This window comes from Petaurus breviceps, unplaced genomic scaffold (genome assembly GCF_028583685.1).
Source record: "Petaurus breviceps papuanus isolate PSGF00001 unplaced genomic scaffold, PetGlider_PUasm1.0 350, whole genome shotgun sequence".
In the NCBI taxonomy this organism is placed as follows: domain Eukaryota; kingdom Metazoa; phylum Chordata; class Mammalia; order Diprotodontia; family Petauridae; genus Petaurus; species Petaurus breviceps.
Genome location: NW_027186199.1, coordinates 828,841 through 846,602, shown reverse-complemented (window position 1 = coordinate 846,602; position 17,762 = coordinate 828,841). Strand labels below are relative to the sequence as shown.

At 43.1% G+C, this 17,762-nt stretch overlaps 1 protein-coding gene across 9 annotated transcripts in view; it reads left to right on the top strand.

The window, feature by feature from the left end:
* Window positions 1-17,762, top strand: part of MROH1 (maestro heat like repeat family member 1) — a 183,653-nt gene that overhangs the window by 121,006 nt on the left and 44,885 nt on the right. For 8 of the 9 annotated variants that reach the window (XM_069097030.1, XM_069097031.1, XM_069097028.1 and 5 more), the window contains 3 exons: window positions 1,561-1,715; window positions 5,963-6,128; window positions 7,636-7,832. In XM_069097030.1, coding sequence (XP_068953131.1) covers window positions 1,561-1,715; window positions 5,963-6,128; window positions 7,636-7,832 — 518 coding nt within the window. The remainder of the gene's footprint in view (window positions 1-1,560; window positions 1,716-5,962; window positions 6,129-7,635; window positions 7,833-17,762) is intronic. The other variant, XM_069097032.1, reaches the window with a different exon arrangement.

The following is a 17,762-nucleotide window of genomic DNA, read 5'->3' as shown; positions in this document are numbered from 1 at the left end:
TGTTCTGCCTCACTATCCATGCCTCCTTCTGCCCTGTAGGTTTTACTTCAAAGCCAGCTAGCATTAGGCCTTGGGGGCAAAATGGATTTGGGTCCAAATCTAGCCAGGAAGGTTTAGCAAGGAGAGCAATTCCTGGAGAAGCAGAAGTCAAAGGTTTTAACATGCCTTCTCTTTCCTTCTTAAATTTTGGATTGAATTTTCTTTTCATTTCCACCCACTGACATTTGGGGGTTGTAATTGGAAACACCCGTTTTCTCCCTTTCTTGGCTTTCCTGTTACTTCTAGAATTGCTGCAGAGGTCCAGATCTTTACCTATTAGAGTTGGCGGTACCTGGAATTGTTCCAGTGTCAGTGACTCACCTTTTAGTCCCATGCAATCCAGACCAGATCCTGAAACCAAAAGTGATGTTAATCCTTCCCAGGGGTTTGGGGGAAGGTCCTAGATCAGCTGGTGAAGAGGGGAAAGGAGGGATAGATTTGGCAGTGACACCTGAGGACTGGCTATATCTCTGAATTTGCTGCTAGTAGCCTGTCCTTTGCTTTCTTTGTCAGAAATTGTTTTCTGCCCTGAGGCAAAAGTAGCTGACTTGTGGTGAGGCATGACCTTTTAACTAATCTGTTGTCATCTTAATGAAGGCCTTAACAATATTAACTGGGAATAGAACCTGTGGGGTGTATTTGCACCTTAGGTCTGCATCCTGCTTCCAAGTTACCAGTACTGCATTCTTAAATAGACAGATAAATGGACTTGAATGTATTGGGATGGAGATGGAGGTATTAGTTCTGGAGAGGGCTTGGGAAAAAAAGTAATGAAGTATTTACTCTCTGCAAGGCACTGTGTCCTGTTCATTAGGAACAACTAGTTTAGTAAGATATTAATGGGCTCTATCTCCAAGGAGCTCTCAGTCAAGGAAGATACGGACAAAGCTGTAATACAAGTCAGGATCTGATGAGGGGTGGGAGAGAACATAAACAAAATGCCACAAGAATTCAGAGTGGAAAAGTCATTTCTATCCTGGGAGGTCAGAGAAGGCAGCATAGGCATGGGGCATTTGTGCTACTTTTTGGTAAAAGATTGAAAAGGTATTGCAGGCAAGGAACACAGCCTGAACAATATCAGGAAAGTATGGGGTATACTCACAGAAAAGTAGCCAATCTGGTTTGGCTGGAACATGGGAACTTTATAGGGGTCAAGGCTAGAAGTTTCCATGGTTAGAAAGATGCTCCCACCTAGCCTGTCTCCTTATGATTCAGCACATGGACATTTCTTTTTAATGCCTAGATTGGTGGTCCTAGACTACGTTGTTGAGAGAGTGTGTGTGTGAGATACAGACCCCAGAGGAAAGAGGTGAAAGACCCTATACTGGCTACTAACAAGGCTAGGCATTAGAACCATATTTGAACAGGAAAGATTTCAGTTGCATCCTTTTTGGGAAGTTGGTTGGCTTTGGCTTCCTGGAATCTCTTCCTTGGCCTGGAAAAGAAAGTGGAGGGAGGGCTGTTGTTTTTGCTTATTCTCTGGCCCCATGATATATGTATGTGTTACATGTTTCTCTCTAGGTGCCTGAGATTGTGGGCCTGATCCATGGTAAGCTATGTGAGGTCAAGGATGAACATGTGGCAAAGGCTATCCAACAGAGTGTGTATCTCCTTGCTTCTCAGCATAGGGCAGCAGTGGTGGCCAGTCTCTTGGCCAGTCCCTTGCCCTTTGACAGGTATGATTATTGTGGGGTTGGTGTGGTCTGCTGGCAGGGCACAAGCTATTCCTCTGGTTCTATGGTCCTGGAGGAGATTCCCTCAGCACTTCTCTGGGGCTCAACATTTTCTTGGTTACACAACATGTAAATCACTTATTGAATTTAGTGTCATCTATAGTATAGTGAACTCAGACTCTGAGCCTGAGCAAGTGACAGGACTTTTCTTTCCTGATTCTACCCTGACATGAGAGCCACCCACAATGATCCTTGTACTAACATAGTCCAGACACCCCAGCTTATGAAGTTCCTTCACTCTTCAGCTATGACCCTGTCATTCCTTGAGCCATTCCTTACATTCAGGTTCTCCTGTATCATCATTCTAGGACAAAGGTGAAAGGGAAGTACAGCCAGCACCAGACAGGGGCAAAGAGACAGGCCTCACCTGCACCAGCCAGCTGTAGGTCTGAGGTTGCCCCACTGCACCTGGTCTTGCCTCCCCTGGAGGGCCAGCTGGGGCCAAGAGTAGGAAGTAGGAAGAGAGAGAGAAAAGCCTGTTTAGTGTCCACACACAGGCTGCACCTGCTCCTAGAAGTTATTAATTCCTTTTATACTTTAAAAAAAATTTTTTTCTACTAATCATGAAGTCCACCATAAGCTAATTAGGAGATCAGGCCAGGTTCTGGCTTTTAGTAATAGAGATTTAGAATCTTAGATTTGGAAGGAATCTTTTCAAACCTCCCACTCCATACACCATTGACCCTCTTCCTTGAATCTTCCTCTTCTTTTGGCTTCTCTGACACTATCCTAATCTCCATCCCCCTCTCCAAATATTCTCTCTCCCCTTCACTGATTCCTTTTTCCTTATAACTTCCAACTTTGGACCTTGACAAAAACTCAGCCCTTGACCCTTTATCGTTTTTTCTTTATGCTCTTAATTTCAGTGAGGTAATCCATTTTTGTGGCTTCATTTATCTATTTGTAACTCCAATACTGTAATGCAAATGATTTCCAAAAGTTTATTTCTAGTGCAGATTTCTTACCTGAGTTCTAGATGTATCACTTGCCCGCTGGACAGTTGGAATTTAATGTCTCCTCACTACTGCAGATTTATTGTGTTCAAAACTAAACTTCTTATATTCTCTCTAAATTCGAGGTTTTAGCCTGAGGTTAAAAACAAGGTTTGTGGCTGTGGATAAATTTCAGGATATCTGAGAATTATATAATTGCTTTTCTTTGTAATTTTATATATTTTATTTTATGCATTTAAAAACATTACTTGAAAAAGGGATCCACATGTACAACCATAATCCTTAAGGTCTGTCAGTCCTTCATTTGAAATACCTCCTGTCCATTCTTTCCTCTCTATCCCCAGATTCTTAATTATCTCTTCTATAGATTATTGTAATAGACTGGTCTTTCTCCATGGCTCATTTTGAGCATGATATAATATATAATGTTATATGATACCAGAATAATCTTTCTTAAACATGACTTTTATCATGCCACTGCTCGGATCAGAAACTTTTAGTGATTGTCTGCCTCTTGGAGTTTCAAGTTCAGATTTCTGCCCTTCTAGACCCTCAGTTAGCTGGCTTTACCATCACTAATCAACCTTATTTCCTACTACTTCCCAATAAGCACCTTCCACTTGAACCAAGAAACCATAGTGTTTTGGAAATTTAGCTTTCTTGGACCTTTCCTACTCTTTCTAATCTTATTTCTCTTTCTTGACTGACTTTTCTCCTTGTGCCTACAAATAATTTTTATTTAAATAGTATTTTATTTTTTTCCCCAAATACATATTAAGAAAATTTTTAGCATTCATTTTTACAAGATTTTGAGTTCCAAATTTTTCTCCCTCCTTCCCTCTTCTCTCCTCTTCTAAAAATGGTAGGCAGTTTGATATAGTTTATACATGTGCTGTCATGTAAAATATATTTCCATATTCATCATAGTTGTAGAAGCAAAAGGAAATAAAACCATGAGAAAAAATAACGCAAGTAAAAAAATTATGCTTCGATCTGCATTCTGAGTCCATAAGTTCTTTATCTGGATTTCAATAACATTTTCCTTCATGAGTCCTTTGTACTTGTCTTGGATCATTGTGTTGCTGAGAAGAGCTGAGACATGCATAGTTGATTATTGCTGATATTGTGTACAATGTTTTCCTAGTTCTGCTCATTTCACTTTGCATCAGTTTGTACAAGTCTTTCCAGGTTTTTCTGAAATCTTCTTGTTCATCATTTCTTATTGCACAATAATACTCCATTACATTCATATTCCATAGCTTGTTCAGCCATTCTTCAGTTGATGGACATCCCCTCAGTTTCTAGTATTTTACCACCACACAAAGGTCTGATATAAATATTTTTGCACATGTAGGTCCTTTTCCCTTTTTTGTGATCTCTTTGGATTGCAAACCTAGTAGTGGTATTGCTAGATCAAAGGGTATGCACAGTTTGGTTGCTTTTTGGGCATAGTTCCAAACTGCTCTCCAGAATGGTTGGATCAGTCCTCAACTCCAGCAACAGTGCATTAGTGTCCCAGTTTTCCCACATCCTTTCCAACATTTATCATTTTCCCTTTTTGTCATATTAGTCAATCTTTTTGGTGTGAGGTGGTATTTTAGATTTTTGATTTGATTTCTCTAATCAAAAGTGACTTAGAACACTTCTTCGTATGCCTATAGATGTCTTGGATTTCTTCATCTGGAAACAGCCTGTTCATATCCTTTGACTATTTTTCAGTTGGGGAATGGCTTGTATTCTCATAAACTTAGTTCTCTATATATTTGAGAAATGAGTTCCTATACTGAAACTTCTTCTATGTTAGATTGTAAACTAAAGGGCAGAGACTGTGGCTTTTTTTCACCTTCTTATCTTCCTCATTGCTTTGCAAAAAGTAGGTGCCTAATAAAGCCTTATTAGCACTTAGGAGGATTTAAGTAATCATAGAGTCTATCTCAATTTTTTTCTCCCCCCCTCTTCCCCCAATCACCTATTGGAAAAGAAAGAAAGACAAAATCCTTTTTAACAAATCAGTATAGTCAATCAAAACAAATCCCTGCATTGGCCATGTCCAAAATTATGTATCTCACTCTGCATATTAGCTCATAGCCTCTCAGGCAAGAGGTAGACTACATTTGTTATCAGTCCTTTGTAATCGTGGCTGATCATTGATTTAAATTATTCATTTTTATAGTATTGATGTTGGAGAATAAATTGTTTTATGTCTCCCTCATTCCACTCAGCATCCAGTCATGTGGGTCTTCCCAGCCTTTCCTTTGATAGAAGGGTTTTGTGGTCAGTCCCATGCTAGTGGAGAACATTGGACATGGGTCCTTGAGAGATTTGTGGCTGGGGCAAACTGTTTCACCCCTCTGAGCCTCAGTTTTCTCATTTGTGAAAAGGGAGTGACACTTGCACCACTGTTTACTTTGTAAACCTGAAAGTATTGTATATTAAATGTGAGTTATTTTAAAAAACAAACTTGAGGCCTAGAGAGGTTTAGTAACCTGCCTATACACCTTCTCCTTCTCCCAGACCAAAAGTTTTTCTGATGTACCACACTGCTTAACTTTTGAAGTATTTAAGGCTTCTATCTTCCCCAGGTTCCAGGTGGTGGAATTTTATCATTGTCAGTTGGTATATAATAGAGATAGATCAATTAGAGCTATGTGGATGCCATACAAACTTGGTATACTCTGATTGGGAACTGGTCCTGAGAGGAGCATATGCTTTTAAAGTGGTCCCTGGGACTCTGATCCTCTGGAAGGGGAGAGATGCTCTGGACTTAACTCTGTCTTTTCAGGAACCTACCATTAATAGGTTGAAACCCTGAGGACTCCAAAATGGCCGGAAGGTAGATGTTCCTCAGGATTTGGCAGCATTCTTGAGTGTTTGTGTCATGGAGTTGATTGTAGTATGAGGGCCACTGCTACCCTTTACCACCCACACTGGACTGAGACCATGGCAAGCTGATGGAGCATTCTGGGGCAGGCTAAACTGGACTTCTGTAATTGCCATCATCTTGCCCCTCTTTTGGCATTTAACATATAAACACATGTGAGCTTTGGAGGACAAGAAATATATTTTTGGCCTGAATACTCCTTATACTCCTACAATATTTAAAGAGGAAGAAGACCTGTACCCCAGGCCCAACAATGTGAAACCCCATAGATTCTTAGTATCTGTTTATGGTTATTAGGGGTGGTGATCACTGTGGTGTGGTGATGACTTTCCCCCTGCCTTCTCTGCTTTATTTAGTCACACCTGTTCCCTTTGGAGGGCTCTGGCCACAGAACCTACCCTCACATCCCAAGTCCTGGAGTTGCTTTTAGACAAGATGAATAAAGATGTCCCATTCACAGAGAATAAGTCCTTCCTGTTGAGCAGCAGCTACGACCGGGTAGCCACAGTGATCCCTCTTGCTGTGAGTATAGTGGCTTTGGTCTGTCTTCTGCCTTTGGTGGGCAGGAATACCACGGGTTTCCACTGGGCAGTAATAGTAAAGGGACGGATGGTGGATTGGTGACTTAGAAAAGGAAATGAGTCCTTGGAATGGATATATAGCAGCCCCTGCGGCTCTGGGGTAACATCTGACAGAAGTAAGCCTCCCCTGGCTCCTAATGCTTGCCTTACTGCCTTCTCTCCTCCCATCTGGCACTTAGCCTATCACCAAGCCACCTGATACTCCAAAGGAAGCTTTATTTTCACTTAATGAATGTACCCCACATACTTCTTTCCCTCTTTTTTGGCATTTGATCTATCACTACTCCTGTTACTAGGAGTGTGGATAGGAAATATTATGGACAGGTTCTATATAGGATGACATTCTATATATACAGGTTCTATATACCTGGAGACCATGGTATGTACTCACCTGTCTTCTAACAAGATCTTTCATCCCTACCTACATGCTTGTGCACTCACTCTCTCTCTCTCTCTCTCTCTCTCTCCCCCTCCCCTCTCTCTCCCCCCTCTCTCCCTCCCTCCTTTTCTCTCTCTCTCTCTCTCTTTCTCTCTCTTCCTCTCTCCCTTGCTACTGCCTTCACCTGTCTACTCTCTTTTCTCCTTAGAATATGGGGGTGGGGATGGAGGTGGAGGGCACAAGGAGGTCAGCAGGAGAGTCTTGACCTTTCTAGAAGATAACATTCTGGACATCACTGCCTGAAATGCTCTTTTCATTTCCTCTACTCAGGTGTCTGTGCCAGGCCCTGCTTGGGGAAATAACGCATCACCATATAATGCCTATTAGCTCTAAGCTCTAGCCTCATAAAAGGCCTCTCAGGTGTTCATCCCCAAGGGAGATCATTTTGCATTTTATCCCTTTTAAAAAAAATAAACCCAGCTTGGCAGCTTTTTAAGCAGTAAAACAGCTGTGAAAATTTCCTCCTCTTCTCTGAAGAGCCGAGTACAGATGGTACAGGATCAGTCCCTGTGAAAGCCAACACTTTGCCCCTCCCTCCCTTCCTTGTGCACATTGCAGTCACCCCCAGTGTGTTTGGTGCTGGGTAATTACTGTGCTCTTTAAATCAGCCGGAATAAGGTTATGCAAGTGTAATGTTTGCATGTGTGTAGTCTTCCTGCCCATAAAATCTGAGCTGTCAGATCTCCTGCTCTCCCCTCCCCCCTGAGCAGAGAATTTAAAACTCCCAAGCATTTCAGTTTCAAAGTGAAATGGCCCTTAATGGTGGCTTTTGTGTTTCCATTGGTTTCCTTTTTTGATACTGTAGGCCTCCAACCCAGAGTAGCAGAGGGCCTATGGAATTATTGTGGCCTCATTACGGAGCCAGAATTGGAGAAGGGTACTAAGAGCTAGCTTCCTTTGTTTTTGTAACTAACTGAGCCTTACCCAGTCAGGTATTGTGGTGGTATTGGAGATCCTTTCTTTAATCCTCTTCTTTTTCGTCCCCCCCACCCCCCCTTTTCTCCTCCAGGCCACATGTGCTCTGTATGAGATCATGTCTGCTCCAGAGTCTGGGGCAGCAGTGTTGGGCCTTTACCCTGAGCTGTTTGTGACTCTCCTGTTGCGAGTCAGCTGCACTGTGGGTGTCCAGCTCCCCCGGAACCTGCAGGCCAAGGAGAGGAAGGGTGCCAACCCCCGTCTAGCACCCAGAAACCTCGAACCTTGCAGGTAACTCATCTTGGATGAGGTTTCAGCTCCCACAAGGAGGGCCACCAGCCATGTGGAATTGATTATTTTTCATAAACATAATCACATGAGAGAGAGAGAGAGAGAGAGAGAGAGACATAGAAGAGAAGAGAAGAGAGAGAATGTGTTCTAATGGTTGACAAAGTAATCCTAGGTTATGGTAATGATGGTAAGAGAGGCTTCCTTGTTTGTCTTGGGATAGGGGTTTGACCTAGTAAGCGGTTTTTCTTTGGAGGAAATTGTGCTTTTTTCATGACTGGAAGGTATGTTTTAGATTTTATTGATAGATTTACAAAATATATTCATTGCTTACTTAGCTTTCAAGTAAATTTATAAGGAGCTCAGAAAAAAAGGCTGTTTTAATGGAGAGGCATAATGTAACGGTAATACTCATCTTGGAGTCAGGAGAGACCTGAGGTCAGATTATGACTCTGATACTCGATCTGTTTTTATTCATCTTTAAAATGAGAATAATCAGACCTGCAGTACATGTCTTCTCAGTGTTGTGAAGGTCAAATGAAATAACATATGTAAATTATATTGAAACAGTTATGTAATTATCAGCCATTATAATTTCTGTTATTTGTAGAGGAACACACCAAATTCATCCTTTCCTGTTTCTCTCCCACACATAAATCTCTTGGGCTTAAGTGGGGGAAAAATAATGGTCAGGAATGGTGAGCAATCCCTGGTTCTCCTTCTTGTCCCTGTCCTAAATGGGAATAAAGCAGGGAGAAGGGCAACCTGGAATAAATTTGGATAAAATGGCCAGGCCTTTCATTCCCTCCTTGGCTTTGTCTTAGGGTGGGAATATGGTATGGACTTCAGGTAGTAGTAGTGGTAGTAGTGGTGGTAGTAGTAGTAGCAGTAGTAGTAGTAGTAGTAGTAGTAGTAGTAGTAGTAGTAGTAGTGGTAGTAGTAGTGGTAGTCCTAGTCGTAGTCGTAGAAGTAGATGTTGTTCTGTCAGCATCAGAAACCTGGAGGTCCCCAACAGCTTGGAAGCCAGGTAGTCTCATCCTTCCATGTAGTAGGTATTTAATAAAATATCATTTGAACTCTAGAAATGTGAAGTTGTTGTCTGGGTCACACTTACTTCTGAAAGAACTCTTCTTCCTTGGCAGTTTTTTTGGGGGAGTAGTGTGGTGGAGGATGGGACCAAGGGTGTACCGAAGTCCTACTCAGAAACAGGGACCTTTCAAGGTGCTTTCATTCTCTAAAATACTTTGATTTCTAAAACCAACCAAAGGACTGCAAAGCCCCATTGGACACTTGAAGATGAAATTGGTGAAATTAGTGGAACAGTGGGAAAGTGCAGGGACCCTGGGGAGCTAAGACTAACATGGACTTACCACGGAAGTCCAGGAGGCTCTTGCAGCAATCAGATAACATTCATGAGTGTTATCTTGTGTCCCAAGTTAGACAAGAAGATGTGCCCACTGATCCTGTAGGGAGTTATCTCTCCCTCTAGGTAACAGCTTCCCACTCTTCCTTGAACAAGGTGACTCCTGACTTGTTATTAGGTACCAGGTCTTCCTCTTTGGGATGTAATAGCTTTCATATTTAAAAGACTTTTTGAGGATTTAAGAAATTTCCACAGAAGTTCATTTATCAATAATGCCAAAAGCAAAAAGCTTTTAGTATGGCTATATTTATTTTTTCTCCCCCTTAGGGAAAATGATTAACTTGAAATACTCATACTGGGGAGGGGAGGGGGAAGACAGGGAAAGTAAAGGGAAAGGGAAGAAGGGGTGAGGAGAAATTTTAATCCTAGTCACTAGAGTCAAGTCAAGCATTTGCTAAGTACCTGCTATGTTCCAGGCACTGTGCTAGGTGCTGGGGATACAAAAACAGGCAAAAACCCAGTCCTTGCTGCCAAGGAATCCACAGTCTTATGCAAGAGAAAACATGCAAACTTATTGGCTAAATTGGAGAGAATCTTAGAGAGAAGGCACTAGCATCCAGGGGGGCTTGGAAAAGGCCTCCTATAGATGGTAAAATTTTAGCTGAGACTTAGAGAAAGTCAGAAAAAGCCTGGAGGTGGTAATATAGAGGGAGAACATTCTAGGCATAGGGGACAACTAGGGAAAATACACATAGTTGGAAATGGAGTTGTATGTTCAAGGAACCATAAGAAGACTAGTATCACTGGATAGCAAAATACATGGTGGGGGTGGGGGGTAAGATGTAAGAAGCCTGGAAAAGTAGAAAGAGGCCAGGTTGTAAAGAGCTATAACAACCAAATAGTGGGTTTTATAATTTTGGAGGTAATGGGGAACGACTGAAGTTTATTGCGAAAGGGCATGACGTGGTCTGACCTGTGCTTTAGGAAGATCACTTTGATAGCTAAATGGAAGATCGATTAGAGTGGGGAGAAATTTGAGAAAAGGAGAGCAACCAGCAGGTTATTGCGATAGTTAAGGTGATAAGGTAAGATGATGAGAGCTTACCCCAAAGTGGTGGTCTGTGAAAAGTGGCAGTGTCAGAGGAAAGAAGAGGATGTATTCAAGAGATGTTATAAGGTAGACATAAGAGCACCTGGCAACCACTTGGTTGCCAAATTGCAGGGTGGGGAGTGAGGGTGGTGACAGAGAGTAGGACTGTGAACCTGGATGATTGGGAGGATAATGGCTCCCTTTACAATATCAGGAAAGTTAAGAAGAGGGGAAAGTTTCCAGGGAAAGTTGAGTTCCATTTTGGACATAATGAGTTTTAAGTAGAGTTTGCCTAAACAGAACAGCCTACAGAATGTCCAGTAGGTAGTTGGAGAGACAAGACAGTACATAAGTACTGGAGATAAGTCTGAGCTGGATAAACAGATCTGAGAATCATCTACACCTGGGTGATCATTGAACTGATGGGAGCTGAGGAGAGATCATCAAGTGAAGCGGTCTACAGGGAGAACCAAGCAGGGCCCAGGAATCCAGGATCCTCCTGGATCTCTAAGAGAGCAAGGCTCCTGCAAGAGGGGGTTAGGCACGGGCCTGGGGTGAGGGGATCTGGCAGAGCTCATTCTTTTCACAGTGTGGAGTTCCCTTGGAGGCCTGGGATTTGCTTGAGTTCCCTTCTCCCCCACCCCCCCCATGAGCTCTGCTTTTGGAAGTTCTTTTATTATTTTCATGCTAACCCCCGAAGAATCGGCCTTGGCTATGTCGTCATCAAGGGATCATTCTCATGAGCCATGACAACCCAACTCAGATCTTTAGTTGTAGCCTGCCTGATGCCTGGGGAGACCAGAGGCATTGTCCTATTGTCTAGTCAGGCCTAAAGTCCTGATTATCAGTCTGGCATAGCTTGGGTTAGTGTTAGAGATAGACCCAGTGATTGATTGTGACTTCTGGGCTCAACCAATGAAATAACATGTGTCACAACCTGCCACTTCCTGAAGTGATCCCACGTGTGGTGCTGCTTTCTCCTTCTCAGCAGCATCTTCTGAGCATGAAGAAGTGACCAGAGGTAGGGTTAAGACCTTTGGCTGGAAATAAAAACTCAACTACAGGAGACAATGGGAAGCCTCCTCCTTCCCCCAATTTTGTTAATGCTCTCATTCTCTGTTGCAGTCTTTTCAGATGTTTGCCTTGCCAGGCCTGGCATGATTAGGACCACCTTGTGGCTATAGCTACCCTACCTCCTATATGACCTGAAACAGATTTAAACACTGCAGCCTATGTGGCAAGCAAGTAGGCACATACTGCATAGGGAGGAGGGTGTCCAGAGCCTCTGTTTGTCTGCCAACAAATTTCTCTTTTTTTCTCCCATTTGAAGAATTTTAGTCACTTCCAGCCTCCTGGCCTACTAGTTCCCCCTGGTCCAGAGGTGGCTTCCAGCCTACTGGGGCTGGTGCAACCTGTTTGATTAGCCATTGGGCGGTGCTTTAAGTCTGGGCAGCTGCCATCGCAGCCTCAGCTCACCCAGTCCTCAGGATCATCTCATAAACTTTATTTATAGGAGGTCCATCTGCCAGAACCTTCTAGGCACCTCACAAAACAAATGGAAAATATGAAAGGGGACAGAGACAGTGCTGAGGCCTGAGCAGAACGATTTAATCCTGGAGCTCAGGGTAGCAGCTCTGCCTGAGAAGGGCCATAACCTAGCATAGCCTGTGAGATACCCCTTAGTACTGCAGGCTGCCACCCATCAGGGCCTCAGAGGTTGGCAGCCTACAGTGGTGTCTGTTCTAGAGATAGAAGGAACACCCTTATTGAACAGCCTCGCTTTGGCTATTGACATGACCACTATGTCAGCTTAAGGATCCTCTAAAGTCTTAGTTCTGAGGAAAAGAGGTACCTACAGATCACTGTGGGAGGAGTATTTTCAGGGATGGATAGACAAAGTGATTCTTTCTCTATCTGCTTCATTGATGTTGTATTTCATACATGTGGCAAAATCATAGCAGTGTTAAAAGTAAATGCTATAAAATCATACTCTTAGAAATAAGTATCTTTTAAGGGGGGAAAAAAACAACCTTAGGGGCTAAGAAAGGGAAAAGGGGTCGGAACACTCATCTAAATTGCTAATGGATTCCTAAGCCAAAAATGAGTTTTATCACTTTAAATTTGGGGTAGCTGACCAAAATTTAAAGTGATAGGCTCTGTTTTCAGCTTGGAAAGCTGCCACTAATTCAAATGGTAGCTTTTCCAGCCAAAAAGCTGTAATGGATGGAAGCAAGTTATTATGCTGGATAGGAAAGCTGCTATCTGATTAGGATTTTATTCAGGCCACATGTTTAATAAAACTGAGGAGCCACCACTGCCCAACTCCTTAAAGAAAGGACTTTAATTAATCAGGTGTCCTCTTTCTCTTTGCATCACCTGAATGGAAATAACCCAGTAGACAGAATTCATTGTCAGTATCATGACGTCAGTGGCACATTTACTCTTCTTGGTCTAGTTCTGTGGGTGCCCTTAGCATTGGCTGTCACAGCTATGTTGTTGCACCCAGGCAGGTGGCCTGGCTGCTCTTTGATTGGTGCCGGAGGAAAGTCTTTGTTGTTGCCTCCCCTGACATTGATGCCAGCTCCTGCCTGCCCTCCCTCAGGCTCTGTGTGAAGAACCCAGCCAGACCCCAGACCAACCAAGCATGAGTAAACTTCAAACTTGGAGCAATTGTTTGTCACTCAGGGAAAGCAAATCTGGAGCCAGCAAATGACATCTTGACCACCAGAAATAGTGAATACTGTTTAGAACCAGAAGCCCTTTCCAGTGGAATGTGGTTGACCCAGTTCTGTCGGAGGTTCTAGACATTAGTACTCAGGGCCAAGTTTCTCCTCACTACTTGAACAGCTCAGCCCTTTAGTGATATCTCCCTACTCCTGACCAACTTTACAGTTTCTCCCAGGTGAAAAAGGGCTTGTGACTGATACATTCATGCATACTGGTGCTAGGAACATGTGCACATATTCTCCTTTGACCCTCCCTAAATTGCAGTGTTCCTGTGGCCCATTAACCCTTTCTTTCTTCTTTTTCAAAGAGGGTCAGAGGGTTTCCTACATGAAAGAGCAGAAAACCAAGACTCCTGCTCGGGTTTTGGCCTAACTTGACCCAATTAATTTATCCTGTTTCCATAGGCTACTTGTTACATAATCTTCACTTTCACATCTTTAGCATTTACCCATAAAGAAGCCCAAGGTAAAAACTTTCTGGTTCCTTTCTGAATCCCGTCTGTTATTTATATTATTGAGGACTGAAGGTATAGTCCTGGAGGGACTCTGGTCACTGATTCCCAGCTGTTACATCAGTGCCTCATGTCTTTAGGGATTTTTTTTCCCCTTTCCTGTTTATGACTGGTGTTGGGGAGGAGGAATGAGTAGAAGTGATTGGGACAGAAGGACCAGGGAGACATGGTCTGTCCAGGGACCTGCAGTGTGGTGAGGAAGCTAGCAGTGATCATGGACCTGCCTCTCCAGGGCTCCCTTTATGCTCCAGCATCGTCTGGAGATCCTCAGAATTGGCTACAAATGGAAAGAAATGTGATACGGGCTTCAGCAATAGAAGAGGTAGTTAGAGGGGGTGAGATTTGGGTGGGAGGCTCCAGCTTAGGGGTTATGGCAAGGCTGGAGCCCAGTGCCCAGCCATGCAGGCACTGGCCCAGGCAGCCTTGTCTGCTTCTTGCCCTCCATGCAAACAGGCTGTGCTGGCTGCCTGGCCCCGACGTCATTGCTGATTAATAGGGGAAAATAGTTTATCCGAAGTAGAGAAAAATGCACAGCCTCTAACTTCCAGACTTGCCCCAGGAGGTGGTTACAATATCAAAGTAATTTCCTGTAGGACTTTTTGAGTTCGAAGACTTCATGGTTCCTAATGCCAGAGAGAGACTGCGAAGGTAAATAGGATAGCTTGGCTAGGAGCAATTCTGGAAGCCCCTGGCTTTTGTTGGAAAAGGAGGAAGCTCCTGTGGGACGCAGTGGAGAAAGGGAACTTAGAGGAGGAATAACATTCATGATCTCCAAGCAAGTGTTCTCAACAGGCCAGCATCTCTCCAGCCTGGAGAGGAGGGGGTGGGCATGTAGCAACAGGGGCAACAGAGTCAGCCCAGAGGCTCTCCGCAGAGGCCCCTGAGGCCAGTGGGCATCCTTCTGGCACTGAGGCCAGCTGTCCAGAAAATAGGAATGTTGATAGTCAGATTTCCCGCAAAACACAAGCTGACTGACAGGAAGGAGGCATGAGTTCCCAGCCAGCCTTACTCCATTGTTAGTCAAGTTCTTTCCTATCTCCTACTCACTGTGGTCTGTCATGTCCTCCTCAGACCCATCCAATCCCACCCCACTTACTACCCTTTCCAGCCTCCCCCAATGTCCCTACTCTTGGTCCTTTCTCAGCCCCCTCCCACTTCCCTTAACTTTTTGTCCTTTCTCTGCCTTTTCCTCATTGTATTCACTTGCTGTACTTTCCTATCCCTTCCCCCCATCCTAGATCACTGTCTTTTCCCATCCCACTTCCTAAAGGTGCTCCTTTTCTCCCTTACTCTCTCAGAAGATGGCCTTTTTCTCTAACTGATCTAATTCACTGTATTTTCCCCTTCTTCTCTATCTACTACTCTTCTAACTTATTGTTCTTCATGTGCTCTATCCTGTATTTTTAGCACCAGGCCCCTTCCCTGGTGCTTCTGAAGAGCTCATGAAGAGGCCTCTTCCTCTTACAAGTCTCTCTCACTTCATTTCCCTTCTCTAATCCTGCTCTCATTTTCCTTCCTGCTCCTGGATTTATAGACTTTTCTTCATCCCTAGTGTCAGGGATTTCTAGATTACTATAAATTGAATATGGATTTTAAAACCTTCACATAAGAAATAGCCCTGAAACTTCACCCATGAACTGTTTGATCTTACTCTCCATTCCATTGTACTCCACAAAAGGCTACTCTACCCTAGCTGTGGATATTCCTTTCCCCTTACCCCGACTCCTCCAGTTCAGCCTAACCTTGGTTGTGAGACCCCTGAACTGAATGGGGCTCACTGCTGGGAGGTTAGGTTTGGGTGCAAGACAGGATTACTGGGAGGCAGGGAACCCAGTTTGGCCTCAAAGAAACTTTGGCATTTAGGGATTCAATGGAATTGGAAGAAATGGCTTAGTGTTCAGAGGAATGCAAGCGCCTTGAGGGCAGGGACTGTCTTAGGTTTGTATTTGTAATACCAGGTCCTAGTACAGTGTCTGACACATAGCAGGAAAGAAATTAATAAAAACTTATTGATGAGTTGAAGAATGGGAACTCCCTTAGGCTCTAGGGGCTGAAGCATTGAACTGATCTAGCATCATTTCCAGGGGAAGGCCAAGAAATGATAGGAGATGAAGAGGAAGAGAAGCATCTTCAAGAGCCCCTTGGTGAGTGAGCCAGGCTAAAGGAGGTGGAACTTTATTTCTCTGGGCAGTGATCTCAGTCTGATGTTTCTGAAAACTGTTTCACATGGCTGAATGCTGTTGAGCCCTTATTGAAAGGCAGCTCAGACAAGAAGGGCAAGTTATGGTGCTTGCTTTGACTGTGGCATGTTCAAAACCTGGGCAACCCCAGTAGTATCCAGATCTCATTCAGGACTAAGAGCTTCTTCTCTGAATGCTGAGCCAGACATATCCCATGAGCCCCCATCTCCTTTATAGTACAGATACCCAGGTATCCATGAAAGAGATCTGGTGGGTTAGAGCCAAGATGGCAGAGTAAAAGCAGGGACTTGCTTGAGCTGTCCCCCAGAACTCTCCAAATACCTGTAAAAAATCAGTCTAAACAAATTCTAGAGCTACAGAACCCACAAAATGGTAGCGTGAAACCCAAGACAACCTGGAAGGTTGATAGGAAGAGTATATTGCATTGGACTGGGAGCAGAGCACAGTCTGGCAAGGGCTGCACTGTCATAGACAGGGCCAGAGTAGGCCTCAGGGGACTGAATCACTGGCAGCTGTGACAGTTTTCTTACTTCTGAACCCACAAATGCCAAAGACAGCATAGAAAGTCAGTGGAAAAACTCTGTGAGACCTGGGTGAAAGAGGAAAGAGGTCCAGCTGGGGTTCAGCCCCAGCCCCAGGGCAGTGGAGGTAGCAACAGCAGTGGCAGTAGTGCCTGCTTCCAGAGCTCTGGACCCAAAGATGATGGAGGATTAATCTGCTGATACAAAATCCCTGAAGCCTGGGACAGTATACCCACACCCACACCCACACCCACTGGAAGCTGAGTCCTACCTTGACAAAGAGTTAGAAAGTCAAGTATTTGACTTGGGAAGATAAGCAAACAGTATAAAAAACCTCAGACTATAGGATCTTATTTTGGTGACAAAGAAGATCAAAACATACAGCCAAAAAAAAGACTACAAAGTCAAAAGCCTCCAAGAAAAATATGAATTGATCACAGACCATGGAAGAGCTCAGAAAGGGTTTTGAAAATCAAATAAGAGAGTAGAGGAAAAATTGAAGAGAAATGAGAGTGATGCAAGAAAATCATGAAAAATGAGCCAATAGCAGGGAGACTGAAAAAAAGTATATTGAAGAAAATAACACCTTAAAAAATAGACTAACCCAAATGGCAAAAGAGGTCCAAAAAGCCAATGAGGAGAAGAATGCCTTAAAAAGCAGAATTGGTCAAATGGAAAGAGATGTCCAAAAGCTCAATGAAGAGAATAATTCCTTAAAATTTAGAATGGAGCTAATGGAAATTAATGACTTCATGAGAAATCAAGAAATTATAAAACAGAACCAAAAGAATGAAAAAAATAAAAGACAATGTGAAATATCTCATTGGAAAAACCACTAACCTGGAAAATAGATCTAGGAGAGATCATTTAAAAATTATTGGACTACCTGAAAGCCATGATCAAAAAAAGAGCCTAGACATCATCTTTTAAGAAATTATCAAGGAAAATTGCCCTGATATTCTAGAACCAGAGGGGAAAATAGAAACTGAAAGAATCCACTTTTCACCTCTTGAAAGAGATCCCAAAAGGAGAACTCCTAGGAATATTGTAGCCAAATTCCAGAGTTCCCAGGTCAAGGAAAAAATATTGCAAGCAGCAAGAAAGACATAATTCAAGTATTGTGGAAATATAATCAGGATATCACAAGATCTAGTGGTTTCTACATTAAAGGATTGAAGGGCTTGGAATATGATTATTCCAGAGGTCAGAGGAGCTAGGATTAAAACCAAAAATCACCTACCCAGTAAAACTGAGTATAATACTTCAAGGGGAAAAATGCATATTCAACGAAATAGAGGATTTTGTTGAATAGAAAATTTGACTTTCAAATACGAGAATCAAGAGAAGCATGAAAAGGTAAACAGGAAAGAGAAATCATAAGGGAGTTGTTTCAAGTTGAACTGTTTACATTCCTACATGGAAAGATGATATTTGTAACTCATGAGACCTTTCTCAGTATTAGGGTAGTTGGAGGATAGATAGATAGATAGATAGATAGATAGATAGATAGATAGATAGAT